General features: G+C 40.4%; 2 protein-coding genes across 3 annotated transcripts; one reads left to right on the forward strand and one right to left on the reverse strand.

The window, feature by feature from the left end:
- Positions 1-1,795: 1,795 nt before the first annotated feature.
- Positions 1,796-2,895, reverse strand: LOC120417163 (60S ribosomal protein L36). Of its 2 annotated transcripts, none has more exons than XM_039579144.2 (3): positions 2,792-2,895; positions 2,448-2,578; positions 1,796-2,122 (listed from the first exon to the last, which is right to left on the reverse strand). In XM_039579144.2, the coding sequence occupies exons 2-3, from the start codon at positions 2,568-2,570 to the stop codon at positions 1,904-1,906; spliced, it is 342 nt and encodes a 113-aa protein (XP_039435078.1). In that variant the 5' UTR covers positions 2,571-2,578; positions 2,792-2,895; the 3' UTR covers positions 1,796-1,903. The 2 variants fall into 2 exon arrangements, with proteins under 2 accessions (XP_039435078.1, XP_052566546.1); XM_052710586.1 differs by lacking the exon at positions 2,792-2,895 and adding an exon at positions 2,648-2,666.
- Positions 2,896-12,732: 9,837 nt separating this feature from the next.
- On the forward strand, positions 12,733-14,488 carry LOC120417150 (40S ribosomal protein S6). The gene is made up of 3 exons (XM_039579134.2): positions 12,733-12,869; positions 13,285-13,489; positions 13,553-14,488. Exons 1-3 carry the CDS (start codon positions 12,864-12,866, stop codon positions 14,398-14,400), a joined length of 1,059 nt encoding a protein of 352 aa, XP_039435068.1. The 5' UTR covers positions 12,733-12,863; the 3' UTR covers positions 14,401-14,488.
- Positions 14,489-16,102: the final 1,614 nt, after the last annotated feature.

The raw sequence follows: 16,102 nt of genomic DNA on the forward strand, positions 1-16,102 counted from the left end.
AAATTTCAGATTTTTGCTGAAATTTTCTTTATTATTTAAAAAAAAAGTTATTTGAAATTTCTGAAATGTTTGTTTTATTTTTCATATTTTTGAATTTGTTGTTTGGTTGGATTTCAAAATTTCAGATTATTATTGTATTTTCAGTAAGAACATAGATATTTGTATGATTATTGTCAAGTTTAATTTCACTCTGATTTACTTCATTTTGGTCTTCGAGTGTGGATAAATCAGACAGTGCAGGGGACTCACAATCCGGAGGTCGCTGGTTCGAATCCCGCGGCGGGCGCTCTAAAATTCTTTGTGTAAATATGGGTATTCGGCGCCGTCGCTCCGTGCCATACTTTCATACACTTAGGAGCCCAGGGCGGCGAAGTCCTTGTAGATAAAAAGGAAAACACTAGTGGTTGGTACTAGCAACGGTGACCGACAGCTATAAAGTCAACTTTTTTTTTACTCCATTTCGACCAAAAAACTTAATCTGTCCTTTTAGTTTCAATATTCTGCTTTTTGAGATTCGTCGGGAATTTTAAATATTATTATATCCAATACAAAATTATTAAAACGTTTGTAATTATCAGTCGCATTCAAAAAGGAAAATTACAATTCTTTGATTTTTTCATCAAAACATATTACAAACAAGCACCGCGCGAAGAAACGTCAAACGCTATCTTTCCGTTTCTGTTACTTTTCAGCTGCGTACCGCTTAAGAAAAATCTTTTCGTGACCCTTTCCTTGACCGTTTCTTGGGCGTTTTTTTGTATGGAGTTTTGCGTTCCTTCCCATCTGCGTATCAGCCTTAACCCAGCAGCATTTTATGGTGGGACAAAAAAAATACACGAATAAATATTTCAAATATTCGACCTATCAGCCAAAACGTGTGAAATTAAATTGAATTTTGCCTTAGTTATAGCTTTTTTAAGATTGAATAGAATTTTTCAGGCAAATTGGTGAGGACCAAACGACGTCCCATACAAAGGGGTATGCCCTGTTCGTGGACTCGCTCTTAAGTACTCATAACTTTTGATAGAGTTGTCAGATCTTCAATTTTCTGGGCTCATTGGGAAGGTCTTTAAAATTTTCCGTTTTAACAATCTTCCGGACTTAGACCAAATGTATTGTTTTAGCATAATTTTTGAAGTACTTTTCAAAACTTCATAATAATAACTAGGGTTTTATGGGATCCCATAACATTTGCTCAGCATTTGCTTCTGAAAGAGGTATTAGAATATGGAAAACAAACTCGTGCTTTTTCGTGTTTGGCAGTTTGCCAACCTCGCAAACAAAGCAAAATGTACGCGGGCTGACGTTTCTGCAAACAAATGCAGGCAAACTTCCAAACTGTCAGAAAATGCGAGTTTCAGGTTTGTTTGTTTATCGTAGTCTAATACCTCCTTGAGTCGATATGTGTACGTGAAGCTTGGTCTAGGTAGAGAACCTGGAGCTTATTAGAGAACGGTTTGAGATGGCAAGGTTCTCTAGGTCTAGGTTGTCAAATCCCAGTCTGTGGTCAAGTTAAGAAGTTAATTTTCGAGTGATTTCAAAGCCTTTCCTCAGTAAGAAGTTAATTAAATTAAAGGCTAGTATGCAGATTGAAAGGAAAGGGGCCAAGAAACAGCTTTACGAACAGCAGAACAAAGGAGAGGGAGCGATTTCTTGGGGCTTTTCTTCACCCTCTCGGACTCTGGTTCCTTCGGAAGTGCGCATACCGCTTCGAGCTGGAAACAGGACAAGGCTTGAGGTTTGTTTCGGATATAGAAATAGTGTTTGCCACAAAGACCAAAGCGTTTTTTTTTTCTCAACGTACCTTTCGCGTTATATTTTTTCGTTCTTTTCACAGAGACTTATGAATCGATATTTTCATACGCAATGCTTACACACAAAAACAAACCGAATTACGGTCCGCTTACTTGTGGGCGGCCTTACGCATATGGGCCAGAATGTTGGACAGTTCCTCACGCTTCCTCTTGGCGCGGATGTGCGTACCGAGGCGACGCTTCAGGAACTTGAGGGCGCGCTTATCCTTGGACACCTTCAGCAACTCCATACCGCGCTTCTCGTACGGCGCGTGGCCAACGACCTCGCGGACCAGATCGCGCACGAACTTGGTGTGCTTGGTTTGGATCTAGAGAAGAAGAGAATGAAGCGCGCGATTAGTAACGGATCTCATAATGGGAGCTTTCGGAGGGAAGATGGCTGTGTTTGATCAGAACCAAGATTGAACCATGTTGCACGATTTAGCGTGCCGAACCGCCGGAACAGGCCAACAGAATGTTGGTCGTCCGGGGCCTGACACGAAAATACGTACTGTCTGTGAATGGATTAAGGAGGTTTCATCATTTGAAACGAAAGTTGCCACTTGGAACCTGCTACCCTAATTCTAACCTAAAACAAGCTCCAAGTGACAATAGAATCAAAAATTAACAAGAAAACGACAAAAAAAAACTTACTCCCTTGGTGCGGGACGGGCGGATTCCCTTGACCTTGCGATCGCCGCGGTACTGCAGCTGCTTTATCTTGGTCGTCTTGTGGCCCTTGTTGAGGCCGACGCAGATTTCGTATCTCGGAGCCATGTTTCCTCCTGCGCAAGAAAACAAAAGAGAACCGAGTTAGTAGGCGATGAAAACAAACCGCAATTTCCGGACTTTACAGCGATCTTTCCCGTTTCAACGGAGCACCCGCAAAACAGTGTCCACTTTTGGAGTAAAGTGAAGCAATTTCCAAACGAATCGAAACATTTTTAAACGGTGAAATTCCGCGATTAAAAACGAGACTGCTCGGAATCACGTCTTACCTTGGTGTAAATGACAGCCGGAAAGGAATGCTAGAGTAAGGATGAGGTACTAGAACGAATGCGCGCTGTCTGAAAGCGGAAGTGCACAAAAGTGACAGGTAGAGGCGAGGCGGTGCGGCGTTTTCGAAAGTGAAGCGGCGCGTTTGGGGGATTGTGTTTTGAAGTACACTGTTAATTTGTGATTGTTTATAAAACTTTTACTTTTTAAATGTTATTGCGCGTATTCCGTGGCGTATTCCCGAAACAGACACGCGGCAAATCAGCCTCAAAACGACGCGCCGCACTTTCGGCAAATGCGCGCTATCAAATCCCATACTCCACGTTTTGTTTTTGTTGATCTTCTTCTTCTATTGTACGAAAAGTGTAGAAAATCGCGGCACATTCTGAAATGCCGCGTGGCGTGTATCTTTGAGAGAAACGGACAATATTTTGCCCTTGTTTTTGCCCATTATAAAAAAGAAACATTTTTAAAGACACATTTTGCCGAGGGGGCAGTGCAGTGCGTGGCCGAATGGTTACGCTGTCCGCTTTGTAAGCGGATGATTCTGGGTTCGATTCCCATCTGCTGCAACCTTCCATCAGATGAGGAAGTAATATGTCGGTCCCGGCCTAGGTCCCGGCCTTGGTTGTTAGGCCGTTAAGTCATTCCAGGTAGAGACCCAAAATAGGGAGACTGGTCTAAGCTGGCTAAATCGATCTGGCAACGTATGTTTTGAGCTTGGCAACACTGATAGGTTTTGCTGGGCGTAAAGGCAAATGCTCGTTTGGATACGTCAAACTCGTGTCTGGTTGGGTACGTCAAATTCACTTCGACCAGTCTCCCTATTAAGGATCTCTAATTCCAGGTGTAGGAGTCGTCTCCATGCCATAAGTACAAACAACACACCAAACCAAGCCTACTCCGGTGGAATCGCTGGCGGCGGTTGGACTCGCAATCCAAAGGTCGTCAATTCAAACACTGGGGTGGAAGGATCCTTGGAGTAGAAAGGGGTTTGGGTGCTCTCCCCATTCAAGCCTTCGGACTCCTAGGTTCGAGCAGAAACTTGCAATAGAGACCACAAAAGACCCGGGGGTCGTTAATGTGGATGGTTTGATTTTTGATTTTGCCGAGGGGAACGACACAGCGAAATATCTCGGATTTTGGCTAACATTTCAACATTTTTTTTTTCAAATCGGGTTGAATCCGACTCAGCGAGCGAAATCCATGAAATCCGAGCAAATCCGATTTCAGCCTAAGCAAATCTGACTTTAGCGAGCCGAATCTCGACGAAATCGAACATCAATCTGTCAAATGGATTGTCAAAAATGACAGTTATGAAAGTTTGTTTGGATGTTTTTGCTAGCACCTTCTGGAACTCAAATGGCGTATTCCCGTATCTAAAAGTGGCCCTGTACCTTGCGCATACTAAACTGGAACCATTCGAAACTCGATTAAACTCGACAATTTTGATTGAAATCCGATGAAATCCGATAAAGTTGATTAAATCTGATACAATCGATTAAATCGTTTGAAATCCAACTAAACTGAAGAAAGTTTACAAAATTCGTTGGAATTATAGCTCAATGGATTACTGTCATTCCCCTCGCATTTTGCAGTACATAGCACTCAAATTTCAATAGCCAAACCACGTTACATATACATTTTATGTACACGCAGAAAAATGTTTTGTAGAATCAGCCTGTACAAGGTTTGATTCAACAAAATATTTTGTTGAATATAATCAACAAAAACTTTGCATTGATTCAACTCTGGAATTTTGTTGTTTCAAATCGGTAAATTTTGTTGCATTAAAGCGGTATTTTTCTTGAATCTACTCTCATTTTTGTTGATTAAATTTTGACAGAAAGTGCGTTCAAATCCGATTTTTGTTGAAACAACGATGTTTTTTTGTTGAAATAATTCCGATTTTTTTTTTCAATTAAAGACCAGTAATCTAGTTGAAACAACAATAAAAAATAAATTAAAATAGTCATTTTCATTATTTATTAAAATTCGTATTTTTGATGAGTTTATTTATAAAACAAAAACAATTTCAGACTGCTTCTTCAGGTTTTGCATCACATTTTTCCCTTGTGAGGTTTCACTTCGCTTGAACGGCACCTGGTGGTGCCGCTGCTTTCCGATGAGGACATCAACAACGTGTTGGTTAGGCTACCACCGCGAGTTGAATCGGTCATGCTCCTCAGCGGTCGCCTGAAAGTGAAAAAAAAACATTAAATTAAGATCACTTGAGGCATCGCTAATACCAAGTCGCCTACCACATTTCTTATGCCGGAACTTGGGTGACTCTGATGCTACGGTGTTGGAGGTTGATCCTTTTTGTTGCTGGCACCGTTGAAGATAAGTTGAAGGCAGCCGGATCGAGCAAAGTGGTCCTAGCTTTTGCTTTTCTTGTCCCGTCCCGTACATCAACATTACTGGTTTGGTTGACTTACGAGGTGGCTGCATTGCCCCGATTCTTGAGCACAAACTTCTCGAACCACGCGATTTTTTTTTCACGGCTGGCAGACAGGTCAAAAATTGAACAATTCACGTGAACGGTCAACGGAACCGAGGCATGGACCCAAAAAAACGGACCCCGAAGATGGAATAAATAAATTTGCCACTTGCCGACTGTCGAAAACAGATTATTTTGACAGAAAAAGAGCACGTGTAAATAACAATTACTTTTATTGAAATCAAAAAACATGGTAGAGTTGATTTAATTGATTTGTGAGTAGAATCAACCCGTTAATTTTGTTGTTTTCCAAAAGAGTGGTGACAAAATCAAGGGTGTTAATTCAACGCAAAATTTTGATTGGTTTCAATTGGATTTGAGACTAATTTCAACAAAAAATCGTAAAGTTAAATCAAAAAAATATTTTGTTGATTCAAACAGGCCTTATTTTTTTGCGTGTAAAAAAGCACACTGCAAAAATCTATAAAATCTCGCATATAAATGTTATATGCGGAGTTCACGAATCATAAACAACAGGTTGCATCAAGCAGAAGTAAAATTCGGTTATGAGCATACGCATATAAAATCCAAAAAGATTGGTTGTAAAGCATATTTGTTAAGCGTATAGAGATTAATATGATGCATTATATGTTTTATTACGCTACATTGAAAATTGAATATGTGCAGTGTACATATAGAATCAATCATGAGTTTAGTTTCCGTGTAGAGGAAGAAAAATATTATAAATCGAAAAAACCCATGGGAGATTTATACGTAGAAAGATGTTGATAATGTTAAGTCAACATTTTATTGAAAAATAAGAATTTAAGAATTTAAGAATTTAAGAATTTAAGAATTTAAGAATTTAAGAATTTAAGAATTTAAGAATTTAAGAATTTAAGAATTTAAGAATTTAAGAATTTAAGAATTTAAGAATTTAAGAATTTAAGAATTTAAGAATTTAAGAATTTAAGAATTTAAGAATTTAAGAATTTAAGAATTTAAGAATTTAAGAATTTAAGAATTTAAGAATTTAAGAATTTAAGAATTTAAGAATTTAAGAATTTAAGAATTTAAGAATTTAAGAATTTAAGAATTTAAGAATTTAAGAATTTAAGAATTTAAGAATTTAAGAATTTAAGAATTTAAGAATTTAAGAATTTAAGAATTTAAGAATTTAAGAATTTAAGAATTTAAGAATTTAAGAATTTAAGAATTTAAGAATTTAAGAATTTAAGAATTTAAGAATTTAAGAATTTAAGAATTTAAGAATTTAAGAATTTAAGAATTTAAGAATTTAAGAATTTAAGAATTTAAGAATTTAAGAATCATTGTTATCCGAGCATTCGTTGGTGAAGGTTGTCTGAATCAACATGACTCGTCGCGTCCCGGCGCAAAACGCCGGCAATATTGCCCTACCTGCGGCTCAAGCAGGCAAAAAAGTGGGAATTTCCAAAAGGAAGGTTGAGGCCTCAACCGATGGCCAAAAACCGGGGATTTCCAAAAGGAAGGTGCTTTTGGAGGTGACATCGAACAGCAAAAAGACGAAAAAGAGCGACGGTACTGTACCGATGGATGAGGAGGAGGAGAACTCTTCGTCGCACGAGGAGCAGCTTTTGAAAAACAACAAGTTCGCTGGACTGCCTGACGAGGACCAGGTAGCGGAAGCAAAGGAGAATGAAGTGAAACAGCGAAAGGAGAAACTGCCTCCTTTTTATGTGCGGCAATCAGCAGCAACGATCGATTTTCGAGCGGGGCTGGTTGAACTCATCAAGTCTGGGAAAGTCCTAGGCAACATTCGTCTGTGTCAGGACGGATTTAAGGTGCTGGTGCAATCCAGGCAGCACTATCAACTGGTCAAGGATTACTTGACCGAAAACGAGGCGGAGTACTTTACCCATGATGTCGTCATGGATAAGCCGTACAAAATCGTCGTCAGAGGTCTGTACGACATGCCAGTGGAGGAATTAGCTGCCGAGCTAAAAGTTTTGAAACTGGATGTGTTGGCTGTGCACAAAATGAGCCGACGCAACAAAGACATCAAGTACCGTGACCAGCTCTACCTGCTGCATTTGGCTAAGGGATCGACGACGCTTCCTGAGCTGAAGGCAATCCGAGCGGTTTTCAACATTATCGTGTCGTGGGAGCGATACCGACCAGTGCATCGTGACGTCACACAATGCTTCAACTGTCTGGGCTTCGGGCACGGAGGTAAGAACTGCCACCTGAAGCGTCGTTGCGCCAAATGTGGTACCGATGCGCACATCACATCCCAGTGCATCCAAGATTCGCTGGTGAAGTGCCTCAACTGCAACGGTGAGCACTCGTCAACCGACCGAAAGTGCCCCAAGAGAGCTGAGTTCGTGAAAATTCGGCAGCAAGCATCGACGAAGAATCAGCCTCAGCGTCGTAGAACTCCTCCAGCCCTGGTGGAGCAAAATTTTCCACCTCTTCAACCGCGACGCCAGGTCCCGAACTTGGCACCGTTGCCGTTGGATCCCAGGAAGAGAGCTGAGATGAATCATCCACGGCCGGGTTCCAGCCAGGAGCCGAGACCGCCACCACCGGGCTTCAGCCAGGAGCCAAGACCAACCCAAGAACCAGCAGTTGAGGAAAATGGTAATGATCTTTACACCTCAACCGAACTCCTCAATATTTTCAAACAGATGTCCGCTGCACTGCGTGGATGCAAAACCAAGACCCAGCAGATTGAAGTGCTGACCTCGTTCGTCATCCAGTATGGATCGTAGGTCCCTCAAGCTGCTGAATTGGAACGCTTGCTCCATTAGGAGGAAGAACTTAGAGCTGGTGGATTTTCTTCGCGAGAAGGAGATCGACGTAGCTGCCATCACGGAAACTCATCTGAAGCCCGGTGAAAAAGTTTATCTGCAAAACTACAAGATCGCGACGCAGCTCGATAGGACCGCCTCTGGAGGAGGAGGTGTGCTTGTCGCTGTTCATCGTGATCTCAAGCCACGCCGGCTGCCACACTTCAAGCTGGACATCATCGAGGCCGTTGGGGTGGAAATTCCCACTTCGGTTGGCCCGGTACTCTTCATTGCTGCATACTGCCCACGTCAGGTGAATTCCAGAGATGGTTCAGCAGCAAAACTGAAGAGCGATATCCAGAAGCTGACACGGCGGAGCGCAAAGTACATCATCGCTGGTGACCTCAACGCGAAGCATGAAGTTTGGGGCAACAGCAGGAGGAATCGGAACGGAGTGATTCTGCACAACGATATGCAAAACGGATACTACAACGTTGTGAGTCCGGATCGTCCAACGAGAGTGGCTCGGTCTGGGAATCACTCAATCATCGACTTCTTCATTACCAATATGGCTGAGAACGTGGCTCATCCTGAGGTGTTTGAAGAGTTGAGTTCTGATCACTATCCGGTGGTTGTGGAGGTTGGAGCTTCCGTTACTCCGCAGCGGCAACCAACCCGGAAAGATTACCACAACGTTGACTGGCAGCAGTTTCAGCAAGTGGTCGACAGCAACATCGACTATGATCAACACCCGGAAACTTCTGCCGACATTGATCGTTCGCTGGAGGTAATCCAGCAGGCTATCAACCAAGCAGAGGCTGCCAACGTTCGGGAGGTTCCTGTTAATTTTAAGGTAACTGATATTGACGTAGATACTAAACACTTGATTAGACTTAGGAATGTTTATAGGAGACAATATCAACGGACTGGGGACTATGACAAAAAGATTTCAGTGAACAATTTGAACAAAATCATACAAGACCGACTTGACAATATCAGAAATCAAGAATTTTCAAAACATGTAAGCCAGCTTGGGAATTATTCAAAACCATTTTGGAAACTTTCAAAAGTTCTTAAAAACAAACCAAAGCCTATTCCTCCTCTTATTGTTGAGGATTCTCCTTTGATTACATCCGAGGAAAAGGCAAATGCACTTGGGCTTCATTTTGTTAGTTCACATAATCTTGGCGCTTCCATGACCAGCCGTAAAGAAACATCAGTTGCCAATAGTATTTCAACAGTCAATGACTCTACCTTTGAATTTCCTGCAGATTCCTATGTTTCTGGTGAGGAAGTCAAAGTTGCAGTAAAACAAATGAAAAATATGAAAGCTCCTGGCTTTGATAACATTTTTAATCTGGTGTTGAAAAAACAGAGTGATCAGTTCTTTCAACATCTAGCCAATATTTTCAATAAATGTTTGCAACTTGGTTACTTCCCCACCAATTGGAAACTGGGCAAAGTCATACCAATTTTGAAGCCTCAAAAAGATCCAACATCGCCAACAAGTTATCGTCCCATTAGTCTTTTGAGTAGTCTGTCCAAACTCTTTGAGAAGGTCATCTATTCAAGGCTTTTGGATTTTACCAACGATAATAATATAATTTTGAATGAGCAGTTTGGCTTCCGAAAGGGACATAATACTGCTCATCAGCTTACGAGAGTAACCAAAATCATCAAGCAGAACAAGCTTGAGTCTAAATCAACTGCTATGGCTTTGTTGGATGTTGAGAAGGCTTTTGACAATGTTTGGCATGATGGTTTGATACATAAACTGTATTTATACGGTTTTCCAATGTATCTTATCAAAATTATCCAGCACTATCTTTCGGAGAGATCGTTCAAGGTTTTTCTGAATGGGATTGCTTCTGGATTATTCAACATTGATGCTGGGGTTCCCCAAGGAAGTATTCTTGGCCCACTTCTGTACAATATTTTTACATCTGATTTGCCTACTCTTCCTGGTAATGGTGTGTTGTCACTTTTTGCTGATGACACTGCCGTTATTTATAAGGGTAAAATAACCAGATATTTAGTTGGCCGTCTTCAGAAGGGTCTTGACGTTCTTTCCGTATACTTTGGCGACTGGAAAATTCGCATAAATGCAGCCAAAACTCAAACCATCATTTTTCCACTTTCTAAATCGGCCAGATTTGTCCCAAAGGATGATGTTTTGATTAAAATGAATGATGTTTCAATACCCTGGTCAAAGGAAGTTGTCTATTTAGGTCTCATACTTGACTCGAAACTTTTGTTTCGGCAGCATGTAGATAAAATATTGAACAAATGCAGCATTCTCATCAGGTGTTTGTATCCTTTAATTAACAGAAAATCAAAGCTATCTTTGAAAAATAAGTTAGCAGTTTACAAACAAATAATTTACCCAGTTATTGAGTATGCAGTACCTGTTTGGGAGTGTTGCGCTAGAACTCATAAATTGAAGCTCCAGCGTGTCCAAAACAAGGTACTCAAAATGGTTTTGAATGTTCCTGGCTGGACAAGATCAAGTCAGGTTCATGAATTAGCAGAAGTTAAAATGTTGGATCAGAAGATTCAAGAAAAATGTTTGAAATTCAGGGAAAAATGTGCAATTTCTGAATACCCCTTGATTCAAGGATTGGTTTAGTTTATTGTAAGTTTAAGTTAGTTTTAGGTTAGGTTATGTTTTCTTAACATTTTTTTTTTTCCTCTTTGTACCTAGTGTTACAAAAATGATAAATCATATACTTTTAAAGCTATAAAAATGAACAGTGTTTAAATCACGAAAAGCAAACTAAAGCTGAAGAGCCACAGCTGACCACTTATTATGTAAACCAAATGTAATTATTATAAGAAAGATTCAATAAAGTATATTTAATTAAAAAAAAAAAAAAAAAAAAAAAAAAAAGAATTTAAGAATTTAAGAATTTAAGAATTTAAGAATTTAAGAATTTAAGAATTTAAGAATTTAAGAATTTAAGAATTTAAGAATTTGAGAATTTAAGAATTTAAGAATTTAAGAATTTAAGAATTTAAGAATTTAAGAATTTAAGAATTTGAGAATTGGGTACTAAAGCCCTATGTCCATTTTTATGTACAACGGTAAAAAACACGATTAAAAACCATTTCTGATCACTTTTTTTCATTTTAATGCAAAAAAAATTTTTTGACTAGACAACATTTTATCGATGGATCAACTATGGTCCCCTTGGAACGAGCTGTCAAGTAGGAGCTTTTCTGTCAAAAAGGACCGCGAGGTTAATTTTTCAAAATTGATTTATAAATCCATTTTAAACTCTTTGTGGTCGTACAAAGTGTCATTGTGCTCAGAAAAATAAACTTTATCGCTGTTAACAATAATATCAGCAATCTAAGCTTCATTTTAGGACCGAATTTAAGAATTTAAGAATTTAAGAATTTAAGAATTTAAGAATTTAAGAATTTAAGAATTTAAGAATTTAAGAATTTAAGAATTTAAGAATTTAAGAATTTAAGAATTTAAGAATTTAAGAATTTAAGAATTTAAGAATTTAAGAATTTAAGAATTTAAGAATTTAAGAATTTAAGAATTTAAGAATTTAAGAATTTAAGAATTTAAGAATTTAAGAATTTAAGAATTTAAAATGAAGCTTAGATTGCTGATATTGTGCGTATTCCCGAGAAAGACACGCGGCATACCAGGCTCGAAACGACGCACCGCACTTTCGGCAAATGCTCGCTGTCAAATCCCATACTGGGCGTTTTGTTTTTGTTGATCTTCTTTTTCGAATCGCTTGCCATTGTTGCCAGGTACGTTTTATACTGAAAGTGCAAAAAATCGCTGGCAACAATGTCTATCGAGAAATTAAAAAGAAGGATGTGAGCCGGTAACATGGAGTGAAACTTTCACAGCTGTCATGGAATATTTCACAGCAGCTTGACAGAAAGTTTAACTCCATGTTGCACTTTTAATTTCTCGATGGCATATTCTGAAATGCCGCGCGGTGTGTACATTTGAAAGAAACGGACAATATTATTGTTTACAGCGATAAAGCTTATTTTTCTGAGTACAATGGCCCTTTGTACGAACACAAAGAGTTTAAAATGGATTTTTAAATCAATTTTGAAAGATTAACCTCGCGGTCCTTCTTGACAGAAAAGCTCCTACTTGACAGCTCGTTTTAAGGGGACCATAGTTGGTTCATCGTAAAAATGTTGTCTTGTCAACATTTTTTTTTTTTGCATTAAAATGAAAAAAAGTGATCAGAAATGGTTTTTAATCGTGTTTTTTAACGTTGTACATAAAAATTTGCATACACTCAAAGTCAGAAGTATCCCTCAAAAGGGTACTTTCAATCCTCAAAATGGTATCCTCAATAGGATACTTTTTACTTTGAGTGTAGGGCTTTAGTACCCACACGCAGAAAAATATATTGTAGAATCAGCCTGTACGAGGTTTGCTTCAACAAAATTTTTGTTGAATATATTCAACGCCAATTTTGCGTTGAAACAAACCTTAATTTTCTCAATTCAAACAAAATCTTTTGTTGTTTTGAAAAAGTTGCTTTGGCGTTTAGCGTTGATTCAACAAAAATCTTGTTTTTCAAATCAACAAAACGTTTAGTTGATTCAAATATGCATTATTTTTCTGCGTGAAATTAAAATTTGATATCGCAGGTATTTTCGGGTTGCAGAATTTCGCTGAACTTTTCCAACCAACATTCGTTCAGCGTGCATTTATTTTTCCCATCTTCGAAAAGCTTTCGAATGCGGCGCCGCCTCAACTGTCACTCGCTTATTTTGACAGACGGAAAACGGAAGTTTGGCATTCTGGTACCTCCTTCGGCGCAGCGCTTCAATTTGACAGCCTTTTTACTCTCCGCGAGTGTATGGAAATAGACGTGTAAAATGAAGGTACGGGTCGAATTTGGCGAAAATTTCCGCATTAAATGGCGATTCGAGAGTTCGATTGAGGCAAAATGTTGAAACCGAGTGGCGGGTGTGTGATTTGGTTGGGGGTTTGGTGGTGGTCGGGTGGAATCGACGGTGAAATCTGCGGTCGGATTCCCCGGGCGGTGTTCAACGCGTGTGCGGCAAAGAGCCAAGTTGTTGTTGGTTTTGGGTTGTGCGTGAAGAGGGGTACGGGGGAAGATGCATCCCCGGAACCGGAGTGATGAAATGGGACAGAAGTGACGACGGGGGTATAAACAGGAGTGTGTGTTCATGGCCTTCCGCGATCGGTTTCAATATTTTTGTTTTGAATAACCTCTTTGCAAAATGGTGATTGTTGACACTGTTGACGGTTTTTGTTTTTCTTGTTTCTCGGCAGCTGAACGTTTCTTTTCCCGCTACGGGGGCCCAGAAGACCATCGAGGTCATGGATGACCACATCCTGCGCCACTTTTACGACAAGCGCATGGGTGCGGAAATCGGCGCCGACCATCTCGGAGATGACTGGAAGGGATACGTCTTCAAGATTGCCGGTGGCAACGACAAGCAGGGCTTCCCGATGAAGCAGGGAGTGTTGACCAACAGTAAGTGACCCCGATGCAACTGGTGGACGTGAACTGATTGTCCGCTCTCTTTATCTATTTCAGCCCGTGTCCGTCTGCTGCTGAAGAAGGGCCATTCGTGCTACCGTCCGCGTCGTACCGGTGAGCGCAAGCGCAAGTCGGTCCGCGGTTGCATCGTCGACCAGAACCTGTCGGCGCTGGCGCTGATCATCCTGAGGAAGGGTGAGAAGGACATTCCCGGACTGACCGATACGACCGTGCCCCGTCGTCTTGGACCGAAGCGTGCGACCAACATCCGCAAGCTGTACAACCTGACCAAGGAGGACGATGTGCGTCAGTTTGTGGTCAAGCGCCCGCTGCCGGAGAAGGACGGCAAGAAGGCCAAGTCCAAGGCGCCGAAGATCCAGCGTCTGATCACGCCGGTGGTGCTGCAGCGCAAGAGACATCGTCTCGCCATCAAGAAGCGTCGCGTTGAGTCCCGCAAGGAGGCCGCGTCCGAGTACCTGAAGGTGCTGGCTCTGCGCCGCCGCCAGGAGCGTATCCGCCGCCGGTCCCGACTGTCGTCGATGCGTGACTCGCGCAGCTCGGTCGGCTCCGAGAAGGAGAAGGACAAGGCCGCCGTCAAGGCTGCCAAGAAGGTCGCCAAGAAGGAGGCCAAGAAGGAAGTCAAGAAGGTGACCGAAGCCGCCAAGAAGCGCGACGAGGCCAAGACCGCCAAGAAGTCCGACGGCAAGAAGGGCGACTCCGCCAAGCCGAAGGCCGAGGCTGGCAAGAAGGCTGCCGCCGGCGACAAGAAGGAGAAGAAGGTCGTGAAGAAGGACGGAGCGGCCGGAGCCAAGAAGGAGGCGCCCAAGAGGAAACCGGAGGCGGCCAAGGGTGGCGATGCCAGCGCGGCCAAGAAGGAGAAGAAACAGAAGAAGGAGAAGAAGTAAAGAAGCGGCCCCGGGCTGGCGCTTTTTGTAATTTAATCTTAATGATAAACACAAAAATACAGAGTTAAGAAAACACCTTCAACAGAAACCCAGGACGTGTTTGTGTTTGTGCCGCGGTCGGTGGTGACCGGCAAGTTCCAATATTCCTCTGCTGTGCGCGCGCGCTGTACGATGATGGTTGAGTAGAAATGCTAAACGTAAAAAACACGCGAAAGTGGGCTCGTTTTGTTGTCCGAACTTGGTCCCTTTTGGTTCTGCTGTTTTGTGTTCAAATCCAAGAAAATCTTATTCTGGTTTCGTACGCTTTTACCAGGAATGTCCAGCGAGTCAAACTGCACTTATCTTGTTTTGTAGAAAAACTTGATACATATTTCTTTTTGTTGTTGCAAAGCTTTTTTACTTTGCCAAAACTTTCAAAGAAATTTGCTTGCTCATTTACAATTCGATTTGTGTGTTGTCAAGTTTACATTATGTAGGGTAAATATGCTCATTTTAATCACTCTAAGCCGTTCGACCGATTCTCATCACTTTGCAATTTTCCGCTATTAAATCAACATTTTCAGATGTATCAACAATGAAAAGTTGCTTGCTCACTTTTGTTTGAGCTATTTCATACTTTGGAACAGTCAAAAATACTTTATGAAAGCTGTAGTTTATGATCAAAGTGTTGATAGGCCGATAATAGAAATAGGCTGAGAAAGGGTATAGTTCCCCTACATCTAGGATCACTTTACTTTCTCCAATTTATCCTAAATATTCCTTAATTTTTTTTTTAAAAGGAGCTTTTTTGTGTTGTTTTTTCTGAGTTATTGTTCAGACCACCAAACCATCTGGAGTAAAACCTGCAAAACTAGCGATTTAAGCCTTATTTTATAATACAGTAGGTGAAATCACAGACAAAAAGACGTAAATTCTCCACCAGTCAAGAATTAACGGCCAATTTAAAGGATCAGTAAATTCACCACAGCCATTTTAAATTCACCACTGCTTATTTAGGGTGGCCACTCATGTCGGGAATTTGCCTTAATCGGGAAAAAGCCGAAAATTTATTGCGCGTATTCCCGAAAAAGACACGCGGCATAACAGCCTCGAAACGACGCGCCGCACTTTCGGCAAATGCGCGCTGTCAAATCCCATACTGTGCGTTTTGTTTTTGTTGATCTTCTTCTTCGAATTGCATGACATTGTTGCCGGGAATGTTTTTTATTGCACCAAAAGTGCAGAAAATCACTGGCAACAGTGTCTGCGGCACATTCTGAAATGCCGCGCGGCGTGTATCTTTGAGAGAAACAGACAATAACGTGGTGATTATTGCATTCGATCATTTCTCGATTTCTCGATAGTAAGATTACGACTTACCATCGACAAATCTCGATCTACTATCGACAAATTACGACTTACCATCTAGAAATTACGATCGTAATTATACTGTTGAGAAATTACGATCGTAACTGGTAATACCATTTTTTTTGATTTTTTTATTTAAATAAAATCTAAGTAATTTTTTTTAATTTGAAAAAATAACAAAATTGAAAAATCTTAAAGAATTTCTTTTTAAATTTTAAACAATTTTAAAAATTTCAAAAAAATTTAAAATTTCAAAAATTTCAATAATCTTAAAAATTTTGAAAATTTCAAAAAATTTCCAAAATTTTCAAAAAATTAAAAAATTTCCAATAATTTCAAAAATTACAAAAAATTC

Source organism: Culex pipiens, chromosome 3, assembly GCF_016801865.2.
Source record: "Culex pipiens pallens isolate TS chromosome 3, TS_CPP_V2, whole genome shotgun sequence".
NCBI classification, from domain to species: domain Eukaryota; kingdom Metazoa; phylum Arthropoda; class Insecta; order Diptera; family Culicidae; genus Culex; species Culex pipiens.